General features: G+C 34.7%; 4 protein-coding genes across 4 annotated transcripts; all 4 read left to right on the top strand.

The window, feature by feature from the left end:
* Positions 1-6,267: 6,267 nt before the first annotated feature.
* On the top strand, positions 6,268-17,015 carry LOC112784516 (uric acid degradation bifunctional protein TTL-like). The gene is made up of 7 exons (XM_025827753.3): positions 6,268-6,998; positions 8,828-8,904; positions 9,770-9,849; positions 15,037-15,254; positions 15,397-15,498; positions 16,474-16,567; positions 16,670-17,015. The coding sequence occupies exons 4-7, from the start codon at positions 15,051-15,053 to the stop codon at positions 16,846-16,848; spliced, it is 579 nt and encodes a 192-aa protein (XP_025683538.1). The 5' UTR covers positions 6,268-6,998; positions 8,828-8,904; positions 9,770-9,849; positions 15,037-15,050; the 3' UTR covers positions 16,849-17,015.
* Positions 10,907-12,529, top strand: LOC140183094 (uncharacterized). Its single transcript, XM_072231108.1, has 2 exons — positions 10,907-10,926; positions 11,154-12,529. The coding sequence occupies exons 1-2, from the start codon at positions 10,923-10,925 to the stop codon at positions 12,527-12,529; spliced, it is 1,380 nt and encodes a 459-aa protein (XP_072087209.1). The 5' UTR covers positions 10,907-10,922.
* LOC140183093 (uncharacterized) lies at positions 12,542-14,759 on the top strand. Its single transcript, XM_072231107.1, has 4 exons — positions 12,542-13,419; positions 13,490-13,801; positions 13,883-13,988; positions 14,085-14,759. The coding sequence occupies exons 1-4, from the start codon at positions 12,542-12,544 to the stop codon at positions 14,757-14,759; spliced, it is 1,971 nt and encodes a 656-aa protein (XP_072087208.1).
* Positions 17,016-19,208: 2,193 nt separating the features above from the next.
* Positions 19,209-20,087, top strand: LOC112785955 (uncharacterized). The gene is made up of 4 exons (XM_072231106.1): positions 19,209-19,235; positions 19,319-19,679; positions 19,785-20,027; positions 20,083-20,087. The coding sequence occupies exons 1-4, from the start codon at positions 19,209-19,211 to the stop codon at positions 20,085-20,087; spliced, it is 636 nt and encodes a 211-aa protein (XP_072087207.1).
* Positions 20,088-20,498: the final 411 nt, after the last annotated feature.

Genomic DNA, 20,498 nt, shown 5'->3' with positions numbered 1-20,498 from the left:
TATGTGACCTGAGGTCAAGTATAAACCTCATGCCACTCTATGTGATAGAGAAGCTAGGGATCCGTAAGGTACAAGCTACAATAATATCACTAGAGATGGCAGATAATTCAAGGAAATAGGCTTATGGACTTGTAGAGGATGTTTTGGTAAAGGTTGAAGGCCACTACATCCCTGCTGATTTCATAATCCTAGACACTGGGAAGTGTATGGATGAATCCATCACCCTTGGCAGACCCTTCCTAGCCACAGCAAAAGCTGTGATTGATGTTGACAGAGGAGAATTGGTCATTCAAGTGAATGAGGACTCCCTTGTGTTTAAAGCTCAAGGATATCCCTCTGTAACCATGGAGAGGAAGCATGAAAAGCTTTTCTCAGTGCAGAGTCAAATAGAGCCCCTACATTCAAACTCTAAGTTTGGTGTTAGGAGGCCATCATCATGCTCTGAGTATCTGTGAGGCTCCATGAGAGCCCACTGTCAAGCTATTGACATTAAAGAAGTGCTTGTTGGGAGGCAACCCAATTTTATTTAATCATATCCATTTATTTTCCATTGTTATTTTATGTTTTCTGCAGGTTGATGATCATGTGAAGTCACAAAAATAGCTGAAAAAGCAAAAACATAATGAAAAATAGTATTAAAAATAGCACACCCTGGAGGAGAAGCTTATTGGCGTTTAAACACCAGTAAAGGTAGCAGAATGGGCATTAAACACCCAGTCTGGCACCATTCTGGGCGTTTAACGCCAGAAAGGGGCACAAAGCTGGCGTTAAATGCTAGAAATGGGTAGCAACTTGGCGTTGAACGCCAGGATTGGCAATCAAGGGGGCGTTTACACGCCACATGGTGCAGGGATGAGAAATCCTTGACACCTCAGGATCTGTGGACCCCACAGGATCCCCACCTACTTCATCTCTCTCTCTCTTCTTCACACCACTCCATAACAACCTTCCCCAAATACCCTCCACCAATCACCTCAATACCTCTTCCCCAAATACCCCTCACCTATCAAATCTTACCCTCTTCTCCATAATCTCTTCACCAATCCACATCCATCCATCATAAAACCCCACCTACCTCACCATTCAAATTCAAACCACTTTTCCTCCCAAACCCACCCATACATGGCCAAACCCTACCCCTCTCTCCACTCTTATATAAACCCATCTTCACTCCTTCATTTTCACACATCCACTGCAAGAATTTGATAAATTAGCGACGAATTTTTGCGAGAAATATTTTTTATCACTAATCCGTCACTAACTTGCGAGAAAATAGTGACGCACTAACGACAAAATTAATGAGCGATCACAAAATGTCCGAACTTGAGAAAAGTGACTGATTAGCGAGAGATTTACGAGTAAGTTTATTTCTCGCAAATTCAGTTTCGTAGCTAAAAAAGAGCGAGAAAAATTTCCTCGCTAATTTGTCACAAAATAATTAGCGAGTGACAATGTTCTAGCAAATTAGTCACTTAGAAGTTCAATAGAATAAAAGAAAAATAGCGAGGGATATTATTGTCACTATTCCGTCGCAAGTGTTTGATATACAATTAGCGAGAAATAATTCACACACTAGTTCGTCGCTAAATAAATTTTGTGCGAAAAGGCTAATTAGTGAAGAACAATGTTACTAGCTAATCCGTCACAAAGACTTGAAATGCATTTTGCGATGGACAAATTCCTAGCTAATTTGTCACCAAAGTTTTTATTTTTAGCGAGCAACTAGTTTCTCGCTAATTTGTCGCATAATATTGTAAAAATTCAAAATTAGGGTAGCGACAGAAAACAGTCGTCGCTAACCCGTCGCAACGGAAAATCATTCAGCTAGGGAAGTGTTCCTTGCTAATTAGTCGCTAAAGGGAAATACAGATATTGAATGCCTAGGACCTAAGTAGTGAGAAATTTGCGACCGTTTAACAACCGACACACTTCGTTCGCTGATTTCAAGTCGCTGATTAGCGAGCGAAATACATTTGTCGCTAAGTTGTCGCAAGTTTAATTTAGCGAGCGACTTGGCAACGGCAATATTGTCGCAAAGCAAAAGCTATATCCTACCTATTTTGTAGCAAATTACTCGCTAATCTCGTTGGAAATTCGTCGCAAAGTTATAACAAATCCAAAGCTAACCAAGAAAATGTTAGAAGTAACTCGTCGCAATTGAGTCACTAATCAAAAGCTTATTTAGTGAGGAATTAGCGACCGCTTAACAACTGATAGACTTTCCTCACTTATTTCAAGTTGCTACTAATTTGTGAGGAAACACGTTAGTCTTTATTTCGTCACTACTTTAACTAGTGGTTCACGTGCTTGTTTAGCCACTTTTCTATTGAGTTTAAGAAATTAATTTTATATTTTTATTTTTAAAATTATAAATTTAATATTAATAATTAAAAATAAATTATAAAAAAGATAAAATACCTTAAATTATTTAACATGTAAAATGTATAAAATAAATAAAATTAAATTAAAAAACAAGATTAAAAAAATATTTTGTTGTTATTATGTGTAACAAAATCAATATAAACACTTACTAATATTATATAAAGATTAGTGATTTATAAATATTATTAAATTTATTTATTTTCTCAATCCTGTTTAATTAGAAACACATTTAAAAATTTATATCCAAATTATTCTTTATCTCCATCCATAATTCTAATAGCTAAAAAAATATATTTTTTCAATCTTATCTTGAACATATTTAATTTTCTTTGATTTTATTATTTTTTAAAATTATTAATTTTTATTTTTATTATATCATCTCATCATATTATACACTATTATTTTTTCTTATTTTTCTTTATACATGTATAATTATTATTGTCTCTGATTAATATAACTGTCATCTTAAAAATTGGTCAAAAATATAATTATCAGTTAATTTTCTTTCCTTCTTCTTACAGTTACTTTTTTTTTTTTATTTTACACATAACTTCTATTCTTGTTGCTTTTTTTCTTATTCTGCTGAGTATATGTAGTACTCTTTTCTATCTTTCTTATGCTTAGTGAAAAAAATAATGATAGATATGTGTACGGAGAATGATAAAAAAAATATAATGAAAATAAAAATTAAAAAATTTGAATGAATAATGAAACTAAGGATGATGTAAGATATTAAATATAAAATTAAAAAAAATTTAACAATTAAAATTATGCAAAAAAAATTCTTTAAATTTAAATTTTTATATCCGCTTCAAATTAAATAAAATTGAAAAAATAACAAATAAACAAACATTTATAAATTTTTTATCTTGATTGTTATCTATAATAATAACGTAATGTTTTTAATATTATACTTAAATTAATTCAAATTTTATTATTCTATACATTAAAAAAAATTAAATAACTCATAAATTTTTTATTTTTATTTTTATTTATTAATAATGTATTATTTACAAATTTTTTTTTATCTCAAATGTATGATTTAAAAAACATAAAAATTAATTTTTATGATATACAATGTTCTGAAAACTGAATCAGATTAGCCAGTTTGATGGGGTTAATTGGTAACATGGTATTTATACAATATAAAATTAATCTAATAATATCACACAATAATACTTAAAAGACAATAATTTTATTAAATATAGTACTCTTTTAAAATAATCATAAATAATATTTTATAATAATTCATTATTCATTTCTATATATGGAAACGTTTCAAATTAATATGGTAACGGTTTCAGTTAACATGAGAGATAGGCAGTTTTAATGGGCTGTTTTAATTCAAGTCACATAATTTAAAACTGTCCATTTAAATGCGTAATTTAAAACTGTCTATTTAAACTGTAGTGATCGATCACGTAATTTAAAACTGTCATCACATTATTTTTTTAGAAATCATCTATTAGTACTCAAAAAAATAAAATTATAAAAAATTTAAAAATTTTGATAAACAAAACTTAAATGATATATAATTTAAATTTAAAAATTTTAATATAATTTGAACGATATAATTTGAACATTTCAAATAATAGAATATAAAAATAACCTTACAAAATTTTTAATATTAAATTGACCGTTTCAAATTATGTGTTTAAATGGACAGTTTAAATTATATGACTTAAATTAAAATCGCCCAATAAAATCATCTATCTTCCATATTAATTAAAACATTTCGATTAAAATGACCATATATCGTAAAAAAAAATTCCTATTCTACCTCTAATTTTATAAAAATTTTTACATTAAACTTCTTTTTTCACTCATCCATAGTCATCTTTCACTCAGCTGCACACACTCTCACCCAACCCTTTAACTCTCACTCACGAGAAAAAAAGAAAACAGAGAAGGAAACTAATCCTAATAATAATAATAATAATAAAACAGAGAAGAAAACTAATCCTAATAATAATAATAATAATAATAATAATAATAATAATAATAATATTATTATTATTATTATTATTATTATTATTATTATTAGTAGGACAAATCACCCTAATAAATCAATGGCATGTAAATCGAGACAGGACAGCTAGATTTATATAAAGTTCTCCATACTATATAAATCGAATTAGGCTGGTTAGATTTACTTGGAAACATATGAATGTGTGAATCGATATTATCTGTTTCGATTTGTGTGTAGTTAAAGCTCACCTAGTAAATCTATTTAGTCTAATTCAATTTACTACTAAAATTTGTAAATCTAATTATCCTAATTCGATTTCTATACAAAATGCCTTTGGGCGATTCACATACCATTTCTTGGTTTGGATGATTTTGGTAATATTTGTATGCATTTTGTTTATTTAAGTATTTTACCCAAAATGAGCTAAATTTGTCGGACTAGCTTGTTTACTTGACTTAAATAGATGGATATTTAACTCTAAAATCAATCTCGTAAAAATGCAAGTGTAAACAACTTAGCCATAGTTATCAGAACTAGACTGGCCAGCCAGTACGACCAGAAAACTAGTAAACCGATGTCCTATCCGGTTTGGTTCATTATTAAGACCAGACCTGCAATTGACTCGGTCAATAGCGGTCAAATAGTTAAAAACCAGATGATTTTGTCACGAATCGGACTCAATTTAGGCAGTTGATGACCCGCACTTCCTCCTTGACCCGCGTGCTCCACACGTAGACTAGTGGGGTGTGGATCACTGTAGGAGCATCTATTTGAATCCCATTCAAAAGTGGCGTCTCTAAGGTTCAATCCTTGAACCTAAGAATGAGTAAAAGATGGATATTTGACTCTAAAATCAAACTTGTAAAAAATGCAAGTCTAAATGACTTTGCCATAATTATTAGAACCGAATCAGATCGGATCGGACCGGTTTGACTGAAAAAACAGTGAATTGATGTCCTATCCGATTCGGTTCATTATTAAGATCGGACTTGCAATTAACTCAATCAATGGCGGTCAAAAGTTGAAATCGGACAGTTTTGTTGCGAATCGGACTTGGTTTAGGCAGTTGACCCGCACTTCCTCCTTGATCCGCACACTCCACACATAGACCAGCGGGGTGTGAATCACTGTAAAAGCATCTATTTAAATCCCCTTCAAAATGTGATTTTTTAAGGTTCAATCCTTGAACCTGAGAGTGAGTAAAAATTCCCATCTTATTTTATGTAATGCTTATAATTATATATACCATATTATTTTATATGTGCCACTAGTAGATTTTTTATTATATTTGCTCATTATTTTATGTATTATATAAAAGTATGGATTATATCATAATTTACATATAATTTAATTAAATCAAATTTAAATAATATAAAATGTTATTATTGTAAGACCCAAAAATTTCAGAAAAACTTATTAAGAGCTAATTTTGACTTAATTATTCATTAAGTACTTTAATTTCAAAAATTATTTTATTAAAGATAATTAAAACAAATTTTGATTAATTGAGTTTAAAGTAATTTAAGGTTTTATTTAATTTTATAATTATCAAATTATTTTCTATATTTAAATTATAAAACTTAGCAAATGTAAAATAATAAGAATTTTATATGATTTGATTTAAATGAGTGAGATTTTGGAATTTAACACTAATATTTTTATAAATAAAAAAATTAATTATATTACCTTATAATTTTAATTAAAATATTTGATTTCAAATTAATTAATATTTTGACACAATAAATAATATTTTAAAATAATTTTAGTGATTTAATTATATTTCATATTAACCCAAAATTCCAAATTTCATACGTAAAAGTATAAAACTCTAATTTTCAAATCAAAACCCTATATCCCCCCAAAACAACCCTGACCCTGATATTCACTAGCCACCGCCACACCCGCTCCCCTGATACACACCACAACACTCACTCACCTCTCACTATCAGCCGCACACACCCTCATCTCCCTTACCCTCTCCAACGGCACCCACACACTACAAGAGAACCGGGTGTTAGCTGCGCTAAAACACCAGCCCCTTTTCCAGAGCGCTGCTGTTCGAGGGAGCTGCTGCCGTTCGTCATGCGGTTTGAAGGTCCGCATCTAAGAACCTTATTGCCGGCCCAAATTGCTGGCCGTTCTCCCCAACCGCTCCAGATTGCTCTATTTTGTTGTGATTCCTGCTGCGTGAATACTCCCCCACTCCAAATAAACTGAACGGAGGCGGTAATGGGCCCTCACCGCAGCAGATGACATTGGGGGGAAGGGGATTTTGCCTCACTAAAATACCCAGAGCAAATTGATTTCGCGCCACAACCTTCAAGTATTTGGCGCGAGAACCCTTTATTCAGAGCCAAGGTATAGCAATCAACAAGGCTCCTTCCCCGCCGTCCTTACCCTTCCCTCTGTCAGATCCAACCGAGTCCGCTCCATCGTTGTTCCGGTCACCAGGCTCCTCCCTCATCCGTGTAGCTCCCGTGCACGAAGGTGAAGTAGAAGGGGTCGTCGGAGTCTTCTCCTTCTGCTGTGCATGCGTGTGAAGTCGTCGGCGTCATCCCAATCCATCCGTCCCTGTGTCATTCTTGGCAGCCTTCTCCCCTTTGGCGGTGCTTCGCGTTGCCGATTGCAATAGACTCCCCTCTCAGTGGTAAGTTCCTCTCCCTCGTCCCAATTTATGTTTCGGGGCTCTTGAGAAAACTATTCGAGCATCAATTAATCTTTATGCTTCATTAATTTTGGTCTGAACAACGTATGTTGATTAATTTTGGCCAAATTTTTCTTCAATTTAACACTCAGATTGAATTTTTTCCCAATATCTGAACCCTGAGTCTTGATGTGTTTTTAGGAGTTAGTTGATTTACTTGTTAAATGCTGAAAAACCTGCTTGCTTTGCGTGGAACCTGTGATTGCTTTCTTTCGTATCAAGACCCATGCACTGTCTATCTGAATTTATTTTACAATCCTTTAATTTTTTCCATACTCTGAATAGTCTTCATGTTTCGAAGTTGGAGATGTATGTGTTTTTGAACTCACCAATGAAAAAGATCTGTTTGATGTTCATATTTGTAGAGCCCAATGCTAGGGTAATGTATTATAACTTCAGGAACTAAGAGCTTTTAATTCTTAAATAAGGTTAATTACGCGGAGATGCATCACCTTTTTTTTCCTTTTCTGCATAATCAAACTTTTATATTTGGTTTGGAGCAGGTTTATATATGTATGTACTAAGTATTTTAATTTTATTTCTTGTTTTGTCACTCCATGTTTGTGTTTTTGAGCTCATCAATGAAAAAGATAAGGAGGTAAAGTTGTAGCAAACTCCTAGTCCGCAGCCGTCAAATCTTGGGAAACATACCAGTGGTTCACCTTCAAGCTAAAAATATATCTGCTAAGACATATCAAAGTAGTAGTACTAAGCAATGCTATTGCGGTTATGTGCTTGATTCATGTAACAAAAAAAGTTCAACTTCTTATTGTCTTTCTTTTCTTCCTTTTTTAACTTTTTACCACATACTTTGTTGTTTGACTGCATTATTGCTTGAAAGTAACTATAAAATGGGCAGGTATATTTTCATGTTGATGGATAGATCCTCTTGCATGTTACATGATTGCTATATTGAATTTAAGTTTTATTTTTATTGGAGTCGTAGATTTGGAATCTATAGAGAAAGAACATAAAAATTAAAGTGCAAAAACTGTTCAATCTAAAATGACTTCTTGGTAAAACACCTCAATTGACCATGTAAGGAAAGGGACATGTTTAGGAGTAGTTTGTGTTCAATTTTTCAAGAACAAATTATTCATTTCTTTGATTATATCTTATTAAAAAGAGATAGTGATGGTGACTTTGACGTGTGTATTCACATGCATTTGGAGAATTTGTGTTTTTGTTCATGCTGAGTAGTGGTACTATACAGTGACAATGAATGCATACACAAGGCTTTGATATGATGCGTTTGGTTGGCTTTTACTTTCCATGGTTAGACAACAAATATCTTTACAATATGTGCTTGTATAACAACACCATTAGCCCTACATCTTTAGTCTCAAGATGAAACCCATTTCCCATAAGCACTAACCAGTCCTTTCAAAGATGTTGACAGCATTTCAATAATGGTTTAGGTATTGCAAGAAAAAATATGCATATTCGTTGTGCAGTGTGTTTGATTTGGCTAGACCTCTTTTTTTCATTTTTTTTCTCAAATGGGTTGGACTGTCTCTAATCTTTTTTTTTCATTTTTGTTTACCATGTGCCAAGGCCTCGTCACATTTGGCTAGTGCTAGAGTTTATTTTGCAGTAAAGTGGTTTATATTTGATAGTTTGATATCTGTTATGAATGTTTATTTTCCATGGTTTTAATCTCAAGATCTCTCATCAGCTTATCAATATCTTGGTTACCATTGTTAAATGTTTCCTCTAATTCTCGGAGTTAAATTCTGACTTTCTCTGAACTTAATTTATTTGCATTGAATCAGGTTCTCGGACGAGCGGGTATATCGGAGCTCTGAAATAATTTACTTGGGGTGTATTCCTGTACCTGTAGCTGTGACAGGTATTATCAATAGAGTAGAACCAATAAGTCTTGCACAAAGTCTTTTGGGGAATTTATTAAGTATTAATTTTTATATTTTTATTTGATATATTTTGTTTTTAGTTGAATTGGAGGATTTTGTTGTATTATTTTTAATTTTTTTTTTTGCATTTTTTCCCCTTAGGCTAGGCATCAGGATTTTGTTGAATGGGTGATTAGTATCTGTAAAATGACACTATAGTTTGTCTCGGAGAGTGTTATAGTGAATAGTGGATTTGGTTCCATACTTCCATTACTGTTAGTTGTTACAAGTTGAATGTGAAAAGGCCTGTTGTATCCCTCGTTTCTATCCATCCTTTAATTATGTATTCGTATTTTGTACTACTCAGATTCTTTTGCGAGTTTGCTGGTTAGCGTATGGATGCTGCGTTGAACTGTGTTGTGGTGCATAGCTTTGATCCAATTTTGCTGTGTTTTGCATATCAAGCGAATTACTTAGTTATTTGATTTTAGTTAAATGTGAAAATTGTGTATACTCGTGTTCAGCATTTCTTTTTAGTCTATTTTATTTTATTTTTTTATTTTGCATCAGATTTGTACGTGAACTGTATTTTATATTTTTTTGCTGCTAGCAATCTGAGAGAGTTGTTTCTTATTTGATTGAATGCCAAAATCAAGTAGTTTTCAGTTTTTGAATAATATTCATTTTTTATTCTGAGTGAGTTGTTTTGGTTCTTTTTGTGACAGCTGTGTACGCTTGATATTTTTATATTCCCCCCTTTTGACATGCATGGTTATATGAGATGTTATTATTTGATACGTGTATTCCATGAGGAAAACTGAAGTCTTTTTTATCTTTCCATCGTGTAAATGATTTTGGATGCAGATTTTGAAGGCAAGACAGATCTCAACATTCGTGCTTTAGAGGTTGTGGAAGAACTTAGAACTAAAAGAGCAGACAAGCAGGTCAGTTATTAGTTATCACCCTTGAATGCTAATATCCATATGTCGTTGTCAGTGTTGTAAACTCTGGATCATACTTTGACCTTTTTCCTTTTTATGGTTTTCCCGTTGTCATTACCACTAATTTATAAAAGAAGGTTTTCAAAGTTTTTTTTCTTCTCAACTCTATTTTTCCTCTATTTCTCTGTAAAAAAACAAAGTTTAGCGTAAATTGTGAAGCTCAAGTCTCTTGAAAAGAATATGTAACTTCATTAACTATATAATTGTTATTTGTATTTATTAGATATATAATTATTTATATATTTTTACTTAAAAAATAATTTTTTAAAATAAATAATTTTATGACATAGTATCATAATATAATATTTAAAAAAAATCTGAAATTTGATCATTATTTTAGAAAAAATATTAAATACAAAACAAATAAAACAGTATTCATGCTTCAAAGCTTAAAAAGCGACTCTGTTGAGGAAATATTTTTACAAAAATAATTTTGTGATCATGTTATAGATGGAGAAATAGATATTACTATATTAAAGAGGGTTTAATTTTTATGGTAACTTAGAATCAGGATCCAGGTGATTTAGTGGTTCTTTTAGATGCATAGGAAAACAAATATAATTTTAATGTTTTAATTTAGAGGATGAAGACTCATGACCAAAAATAGAATGAGTGGCTATTTAGTTAGAACTCATGTGATGATGCTGCAATGTCATTTTAATTTAGGGGAGCTATTAAAATCATGTGTATGTCTTGATTAGACTTGAGTGAGTAATGATCAAGTAACATTTGCGGTTGTCTTGTTGACCACATTATATACGCAACTCAATTGGTTGATGAATGGTTGTTTACCATTTTGACTTACCCCTTTCCATTTTTATATTAGTGCCTTCACCAACTCATACAGTATATTTTAATGCTATACTAATTTCTCATTTTTTTATTTCTCATATTAATATAATATTCCTCTTTTTCTTTTTTAAGGAAGGAATTTTATTTTCCATTTCAAATATTTGGCATCGGACCCAGAGTTTCTTTCTTCCAGTATTTTTTTTTTGAAAGTGCAGCATTTTTCAATGAGTAAGCAAATTTCTCCTACATTTCTGGTGCCTGTGTATTATCCTGTATGCTAGTAATTAAAGGTTTTATTATTCGGTTTAACAATCAATCGCCAATTCTATATCAAGTGTTAATTACTTACTTTTTTCTCGTGGTCCGACTTTATTTTTCGATTTGTCGTCGTTCCAATTTTCTCAATAAACTAGATATCGATAAGAGCTGGATTTCAAAATCACGAGTTGGTGCAGAATATAGGGACGGTTTGACCAGATTCCTAGATTTTGCATTTGCCAATGCATCATCTGATGGGATGATACGTTGTCCATGTCCGAAGTGTGGTTTCCGCCTCTTACAAAATAGAGAGGATGCGTTCGATCACTTGGTGATCAACCCTTTCCCGTCTACTTACACATTTTGGATCCATCACGGTGAGAGACGCGGGGTCGAGCCCTCTTCCGACGGACAAGAAGATCAATCTGAACAACATTTTAACGCCCCGATTCTTGATATGGTCCACGATGCATTCAACTTCTCAGGACTTCCCGGTCCCGAAGAAGGCTCGGAGAATGAACCGGACGGCGGCGCTATGGATGAGTTGCCTAACTTATACAATGAACCTAGTCGAGAGTCCCGCAACTTTCAGTGCCTACTCGAAGACGGGGAGCAGGAGTTATACCCAGGATGTTCAAAGTTCTCTAAGTTATCTTTCTTGGTGAGGCTCTATCACATTAAGTCCATGTGCGGAGTGAGCGATAAGGCCTTCGGAATGATATTGGAGTTGCTCGCGGATGCGTTTGAGCATGCCCGGATTCCATCCACTGTGCACGATGCCAAAAAAGTCATAAGAAGACTCGGTCTCGAGTACAAGAAGATAGATGCATGTCCAAATGACTGCATGCTATACCAGGGCAACGACCAAGAGCTGACCAAATGCAAGCAGTGTGGGACATCGAGATGGAAGCATAAGACTAAGAAGAACTCTAGGGTGAGGATCAAAATGGTTGTCAAGAAGAACGGCAAACCACAAGCGGCGAAGATTCTTCGTTACTTCCCCCTTATTCCACGATTGCAGAGGTTATATATGTCTAGTAAGACAGCCGTTGACATGCTGTGGCATAAGAGAGGTCCTAACTCTGATGGTATGTATAGGCATCCAAGGGACGCCGAGGCATGGAAGTCATTTGACGTACGATATCCCGACTTCTCTCGTGATCCGCGTAGTGTTCGCCTAGCATTAGCCAGCGATGGCTTTAACCCTTTTGGGAACATGAGCTCGAAGTACTCAATTTGGCCAGTGGTTCTTATCCCGTATAACATGCCGCCCTGGATTCGCATGAAACCCACTTCGTTCATCCTCTCTATGATTATTGCTGGTCCTAAAATGCCTGAAAATGACATAGACGTCTACCTAGAGCCGTTAATCAACGAGTTGAAGCAATTATGGAGGGGTGTTGAAACTTATGATGCAGTCGAGAAAAAAACCTTCAAGATGCAAGCTGCGTTGATGTGGACAATCAGTGATTTTCCAGGCTTGGGGAACTTATCTGGGTGGAACACGTACGGTGGGAGAGCTTGTCCTGCGTGCAATTTGGATGCTGAAACTAAACGCCTTACACACAGCTAGAAATGGTGTTTCATGGGTCATCGTCGCTTTCTGAATCATGGCCACAAATACAGAAAAGACCGGTACTCCTTTGATGGAAAGTTAGAGGATAGAGGTCCGCCTATTAGAGTCTCCGGTAGAGACATTCTCGGGCAGTTAGAGGGTGTGCATGTCCAATTTGGCAAGGTGCAATCGGTTACGGGGAAAAGGACACGCGGACAGCAAACTCCCATGCAAGACGAGTCTCCTTGGAAGAAGAGGAGTATATTCTTTGAGCTGCCATATTGGGAGAACAATGAATTGCGTCACAACCTTGATGTCATGCACATAGAGAAGAATGTCTGTGACAACATAGTATTCACCATAATGAACGAGAAAGGTAGGTCTAAAGACCACATTAAAGCTCGAAGAGACCTCCAGTCGATGGGAATCAAGCATGATTTGTGGCCACGGGAAGATGGAAAGTACCCATCTGCCATCTTTACTGTGACCAATCCACAGAAGGAGCTCTTTCTGCGGACTATCAAGAACGTAGTCTTTCCAGATGGATACGCTAGCAACATTTCCCGCTGCGTGGATTTACGACAGCGCAAGTTGTCGGGGCTGAAAAGCCACGACTGTCACATTCTAATGGAATATCTACTTCCAATCGCGTTAAGGAATGCATTGCCTCTCCAAGTGTCTTCTGTCCTGGCGGATTTGTCATCCTTTTTTCGTCGATTATGCAGCAAATCTATAGACCCTCAACAACTTCCTCTCCTTCAGAGTCATGTGGTTCATACTCTGTGTCGCATGGAGACGATTTTCCCTCCTTCTTTCTTCACAGTGATGGTTCACTTGACAGTGCATCTGGTCGAGGAGGTGCGTCTAGGTGGCCCAGTGCATTATCGGTGGATGTACCCAATTGAACGGTAATTATCAAACAAAATTATTAATTTTTGCCATTAATTAGTGCTTATGACACGTGTTATATTCCCAAAGGTACCTATGCCGTCTCAAGCAGTACGTGCGTAATAGATCACAACCAGAGGGCTCAATTGCAGAGGGATACTTATCCGAGGAGATTCTCGTATTCTGTTCAAGGTACTTAGATAGTGTCGAGAGTAGGATTAATCGACCATCCCGTGTTGACGATCGACCGCGTGAAGTCATGCCTGATGAGAGTGCAACCATGTTCCCAGAGGTTGGAAAGGCGGTCGGGGCTGCTTCTTTTTACACCCTCACACCAGCTGAAAAATTACAAGCTCACCGTCACGTATTGGTCAATTGCCTGGCCGTGGAAAAATATCTTGAGTAAGTGCATTTGAAAGTATCTACTTCGTATGATTTTGGACGGTTGGAGAACCTGACGTGACATTTTTGTGATGTTTGTAGTGAGTTTAGGGCGATCACAAAGAGAAAGTTACGAAGTAGGACAAGGTCAGAGTCTCACATAGACAGTGTTGTGCACAGAGAATTTTCCGATTGGTTCAAGCGTAAGGTGAAACGTTTTTTCATTTATACACATACATATTAATAAATGGTGTCATATTATTCGTATCCCAATATAATGAAAAGTCAATTTGTTCACTTTCAGGTTACATTGGGAAGCAGCATGCACCCAAACGAATTGCAGTGGCTTGCATGTGGGCCCAATGTTCAAGTTAGCCAATATACATCATACAACGTAAATGGATTTAAGTTCAGAACCCTATCGAGAGAGGAAGGGTTGAAAACCCAAAATAGTGGGGTGTATGTCACTTCTGACACTAGGAGTTACGCAAGCAAGCGCGATAGTAATGTTGCCGTTGGTAGCGTCTCGTATTACGGAAAACTAGTGGACATCATTGAGTTAAATTACAGTGGTCAATTCACAGTCGTCTTGTTTAGATGTATCTGGGCAAACACCACATCTGGCAGAGGTATAAAAAAGGACTCTTTGGGACACACAGTGGTTAACTTCTCTCATCCAATTCATACCGGTGATCGAGAAGATGATGAACCGTATATTCTTGCATCCGAGGCTCGCCTAGTGTACTATGTCGAGGATGATGCTGATAAAGAATGGAGTGTGGTAATCCATGTGAACCCAAGGGACATGTTTGAAATGGGTGAAGATATAGGACAGTGTAACTTCGAATTTTCTCCCCAACCGATTCTGACTGGGTTGGCTGAGTTTGACGTCGAAGGTTTGTCATTGAGACGGGACGACGATTTGGAGGAACCAACCACTGATGCCATTGATAACTGCGACGAGGCTGCCTATATATAGATGTCTTCGGAGACTAATTCTGGACATAGGCGTTATTTTTGTAGTGTATATCACTGTTGAGGGTTATAAGATCGCATAAATATTATATTGGCATCTAGCATGTAATAGGTTCTTAGAACTTGGTTACACCTGATGTATATTCCTATTTATTTATAATTAATTTACCTGGAGAATGTGATTTTTTAAACATATGTGTGGCTCAATTTATTTAACCAAGTAAGATGTTATTAGATTGTAATTGACACTATATATTGACTGACATGATCTTTTTTGCCAGGGAAATTGGAAGAGATGGACCTCTTTCTTTGTGCCTCTAGCATCTTGTTTTGCAATGCAATGATCGAGGCCTCCCCGTTCTCTTCACTAGAGCACGCAATTTCATTCGCAAGAAACTTGTGGTTCAACACGTTGCCCATTCAGTCATGGCTGGACACATTCTCAGCACACAGGCACTTATCAGATGCTATTACTTTTGCGCGTGGGGATATTAGGATGGTAAGTTGTCATGTGTCTGCTCGCCTAAAGGCTGCTTGGCTTTATTTCAACCTGCCGTAGCAAATCTAGATGTTTTATTGTCTTTAATTAAAAGGCACCTTCGAAAGGGGCTAACATTTGTCTGAAAAAATGGACATTGCAGGGATTGCTTCAATACCTACCAGAGTACCGCAAGAAATTCGGCTTCGGGTTCGTGACTAGCACGAACCTGCGCCTTTCGCAACAAATACTGGAGGAGGTGCAGGTACCGTTTTTAATCTTTTTAACACGTGATTGTATGATTTAAGGAAAATAAATAAAAATAATAATAAGGGAGTAATTGAATGAGAAGAGAAGCAAATAGTGTGAGTGGGATTATAATAATTTTGTCCGATGAGTTAGGAAGAAGAATGGGGTTGTGAATGAAATTGGGTTGAAGACTTGTGACTCTGTTGGGGATGCTGGTGACATCATCATATTATTGATTATTAACAACAACTCATAATTGAGTGCAACTAGTTAACTCAATCCTAAAACCCTATAGTTTGTAAGATTACAGTAATAATTCTTTATGCATTTTTGTATGTTGATAAGTATATTTATTTTCCTCCTAAGAAAAAAATTCTCAAACTCTTGAACATGTTGTCTACGTGATTATGGGTGTGCCTTGAATTCAGAAATCTATTTTTATTTGTTGTTTCTTCATCCAATTAAAGAATGGAGGAGGAAGTAGGTTACTTTTGAGGGGGAGGTGTTTACCATCTTCCTTCCCATCATTTTCCCATTTGATTGTGACGACTTCATGATTGAGTTACTAAACATGTTTGTTACTTGTTAGGCACAATTATTTTGTGATTGTTTATTCGCGCTAAGAAAAGTAAGCTTGTTTAGTGTTTTTAGTTAAAATAATTTGACGTCACAGATTGAGCCTCTCTTGTATTTTTGAAATTGTTAGTTAGTTTCAAAGGACCAATTAATTAGTTCATCATTTGGTTTGATGTGACGACTAAGAAATCACCACTCTAGTATTATACCATGTCTTTTCCTTGGACGCTCCTAAGTATGACTTTCAGTGATATTATTTAAAGAAAGAAAGAAAGAAATGAAGGAACAGCTTGGTATATATTTCTGACCTATATTTCTGATCTATACCACCATGTCAATTCAAATTTGTCAAGCATGTCCATTACTTAACTATATTTCTGATTGGTCTGGCTGATTTTGGCATGTTCTTGTGCAGGCACGATATCAGAATAGTCTGCAAGTTGAACTTGAAACGGCATCTCGGGAGGAATTCACTCTTATAGAAAGACGTCTTACGAAACTATGGGAACGTAAGCCAAACCAGCAGTTTATAACATGGCGCTATTTTGTGCTTTGATTTTTGGAAAATTTGTGACTTCTAATAACTTGTTTGCCTATGGTGTATCCGTCAGGTTTGTCTCGGGAAAAGATTCTAGAAGTTTCGGAAGAGACTGGCGAGGTAGTTCAAGATTCAATGCTCGAAGATGACGTTGCGCCAGATAGTTCTGATGAGGTTGTCTCTAAAGGACACCAACCTTCCATCATAACCTTTGACCTCAATAAAACTCCAGAGGAGAATGATATTTGCTGACTGCTCTCTTTATTATTAGTCTGCCTTATCTCACGAAATATTAGGACTGAACTGAACAAAGTGACTATTTGTGATCATTCATTTGCCTGTTGAATTCGATGAAATGATAATGAATTTGGAATAGATTAATCTCAAATTACTATATATCTAACATTAGATTTATTTAAGTTTTGCATGCATAAGTTTATATTTTTATTTTATTGTTTATCTGATTTTATTTTTTATCTACTTTCTGTTTTTCACTTTGAAATTTATCAGTGATCAAATTCTAGACCTTTTAGATATGAAGTTTTGATATCATGTCATAAATTTATTTTTTCCAAAATTTTTAACTTGTAGAAAAAGACTACAGAATAGTTATATTGCTAACAATATATTATTTAACTTTGATAAACATTTTGATTGAATCAATATAATCAACGATATATGTCTGCCTCCTTTCTCCTTCATCTCACTGAATAAACATAAATGAAATAATAATAATATATGAAGCAGGGGAAATTAAAATATTAAGTGAGCATAGAGTTATTTAAAAATGGTTAATGATTTGATAGTAAACATTTTTTATAAATATACGAACGGTGATTCCAAAGACACATATAATTCTTCAATGATTTTCTTGAAAGCTGGAGAATCATTGACTCCAATACGTGGAACATTTATCAATTTCTTAGTTTTACTAGTCAGAATATTATAATCAGCAAAAGTAAAAAGCTCGATTTGAATGGCTTCTTGAAATAGCCAATAGGCCTTTCTTATCAATTCACTTAATTCATCATCTGCTCAAGTTTACACTACTCATGATTAATAAATATAAAAGTAAAAAAAAAAGAGAGAAGAAGAACACAATAGATTACTTCAAATATGTAACCAAAATAGTCTCGAATACTTCTAAAAAATTAATATATACAGAACACAATAATTTGTTCGTTAAGTATTTATGTTTTTTTTATTAGTTTAAATTTTGAAAGAAATAATATTATGATATGATATTAGAATTTTATATCTAAATAATTTAGAAATCGATCTTTAATAAATTTTAAAAATAAAAAATAACATAAAACAAATAAAAAACAGAAAAATTATGAAAAATTAAATAAATCTAAAAAGGGCATTTGTTTGAAAATGAGTGTTAAAAATATAACACAATAGATTATTTTTTTATTAATTTAATTTTTTAAAAAAATTAATTTCATAATAGGAACGATGAAGAATAAAATATAAATTTATAAAAAGCATATATTTAAACAAAAACTATTAGCGTATATTATAAAATTAAAAAAATAAACCTAACGAGCTCGGAGAATAAAATTAACATATATATTTGTTTATAAATATATAGATAACAAATTAATATAATCGTTAAGTACTTATTTTTTTAATTGTAATTTTTCTTTTAATACCTACTAATACTTTTAAAAAAGATACAAAAAACTGAAAAACACAAATTTAAATTTTAAATTAGATAAGTCATCGCCCCTTAAATCCTTATTTTTTTTCCTAATACCAATAATCCTTATTGGAGCTTGCTTCGTCCAGTACCTCTCCTCCACGTCCGTTTCTGCGGTGTGCCAGCGTCCTGGAGCCCCTTCTCTCGCTGTCCGATCCCCGGTGGTTCCTCTCTTACCCTCAAACCAGTCATCCCGCTGGAGGTAAGCACGATTAATCCTGGATAAAATTAAAGAAACAGCATAATCTTACTCTCGTCTTGGCTAATGATATCCTTTCTGATTCCCTCTCACCCCCGATTATTGGTTTTTCATAATTTCTCTCATTAATGAAGAGCCGCCCTGCACCATGCGAATAAGTGTCCCTTTTACATTCATACGTTGCAATGTCTAGTTAGATTTATTTTCTTTTAATATGATTAATTAATTAAGCTTCTTCAAGAATTTACTACAATTCTACATTGAAGTTCTATTTTCTATTTTAAATTGAGTATTATTATTGTACTATTTTGAGTACATTTGGAGGAACCCGAATTTTATGTGTACTAATCTAATAGTTAGACTTTTTTGCAATTCTATTCCAATAGTACACCACATTCTTATGGTTCTAGGCATTATAGAGAAATTGGAAGTACGTCAATGTTAGTTTTATGTCTAACATATTTGAGTTCCTTGTTAATATACTCTTTTAATTGACAAACTCATGTACTCTCGTATTTATCGAATGCAGTTGGGACCTCTGATAATTTATATTATGATGTACACTTTAATTGTTATATTCATGATGATAAAAATGATACAGGATTAATTATATTTAACATAAATAATTGAATAAATTATGAATATATCAATTTTTTTAATGCCCCACATATTTGATTTCTTTGTTAACATGCTATCTCAACTCATGTACTCATGTACACATGTCCTCATGTAACTGGGGTATGCCGGTGTCCTTTTTGCATGTTAATTTATATTATTATGTATACATTAATTGTTATTACTTCGTTATAATTCAAATGCAGTTGGGAAAGATGCCTCGGGTAGGTCGTTTCACGAAGAAAGCCTGTGTAGACACAGCATGTCAGCAGCCTCAAGTGGGAGGTCATGCGGCTTCAACTTCGCAGAGAGCGGACTGCCCAATTCCGCCACCGATTGGCAGTAGTGCCCCCACATCCTCGTCTTTACGCCCCTTTCGTCCGCCCCGAACCGAACCACTGCCTGCTCCACAGGCTTCCATGAATGATGTTGAAAACTCGGAGCCGAACGCCGAGGCAGATGAGGTAGATTCTTTTGACCAACATGTTGATAACCTTTTAGCTGCACAGGATGCTCAGAAGCGCAAGGGACGCAAGACCACAGAATTTTGGGATGTTAAAACAATTGGTATAAGAAAACTTATTTAATTCTACATTTTATTGCTCCATTTTTCTATGATTTATTTGCAGCTTGACTCCAATGGTAGCTAACTAATTATTAATATTTTTACAGAATCCGATGGCACAATCAAACAAGTCAAACTGAGTGTGAAGGAAGCTATGAAGCCACCTAACGGAAGAAAGGTGGTACTCAGGTTTAACAGTGCACTGCAACCAGTTGGGGATGAAGCAGGTTTACTGAGCGGCGTTATGGGACTGCTAGGATCTGACTACACCAAATTCCCAATCAGCGAGAGGGACTGGAGAAAGGTTCGCACCAGGGACAAGGTCTATAATGAAATAGTAAAGGTAAAATGTTATTTTTATTTCTTCGTACCATTCCAAACTCATAGTTTGAACACTACTCACAGCTTAATTCTAATGTTTCAGGAAATGTTCCATTTTGAAGAAGATAGTAGAGGAATTATAAAGTCTATAATATTCAAGATGCTGGGAAGGGCTTGGAAGGAAACGAGAAGTAGATTATACCATCGCTACTATGACGCAGAACTTTCACTTGCAGAAAATATTGAAAACCGCCCAGATGGAATTACTGCGGAACATTGGAGAAAGTTTCTCGATTATCGCAATAGCGAAGAGACACAGGTAATATAGTTTTAGTTTCATATCAGACAAAGTCTATTTATATTACAATTAGTTCGTTAGAACTAGTGTCTAGTAACTCTTAATTTGATGGCATGACAGGAGAAGTGTAAGAAAAATGCCGAGAATCGATCAAAGCAGCTTTACACCCACACCGGCGGATCGAAAAGCTTCGCAAGGCTCG

The sequence above is a fragment of the Arachis hypogaea genome, chromosome 20, assembly GCF_003086295.3.
Source record: "Arachis hypogaea cultivar Tifrunner chromosome 20, arahy.Tifrunner.gnm2.J5K5, whole genome shotgun sequence".
Lineage (NCBI taxonomy): Eukaryota > Viridiplantae > Streptophyta > Magnoliopsida > Fabales > Fabaceae > Arachis > Arachis hypogaea.
This window is presented reverse-complemented; position numbering and strand designations above follow the sequence as displayed.

Coding starts and splice junctions, on each gene's coding strand:
- LOC140183093 (XM_072231107.1), top strand. CDS start 12,542: ATGGGTCATCGTCGCTTTCTGAATCATGGCCACAAATACAGAAAAGAC. Junction 13,420..13,489: donor TGGATGTACCCAATTGAACG/GTAATTATCAAA, acceptor ATATTCCCAAAG/GTACCTATGCCGTCTCAAGC. Junction 13,802..13,882: donor GCCGTGGAAAAATATCTTGA/GTAAGTGCATTT, acceptor TGATGTTTGTAG/TGAGTTTAGGGCGATCACAA.
- LOC112785955 (XM_072231106.1), top strand. CDS start 19,209: ATGTACACATGTCCTCATGTAACTGGG. Junction 19,236..19,318: donor CATGTCCTCATGTAACTGGG/GTATGCCGGTGT, acceptor ATTCAAATGCAG/TTGGGAAAGATGCCTCGGGT. Junction 19,680..19,784: donor TTGGGATGTTAAAACAATTG/GTATAAGAAAAC, acceptor ATATTTTTACAG/AATCCGATGGCACAATCAAA.
- LOC112784516 (XM_025827753.3), top strand. CDS start 15,051: ATGGACCTCTTTCTTTGTGCCTCTAGCATCTTGTTTTGCAATGCAATG. Junction 15,499..16,473: donor AAATACTGGAGGAGGTGCAG/GTACCGTTTTTA, acceptor GTTCTTGTGCAG/GCACGATATCAGAATAGTCT. Junction 16,568..16,669: donor TCTTACGAAACTATGGGAAC/GTAAGCCAAACC, acceptor TGTATCCGTCAG/GTTTGTCTCGGGAAAAGATT.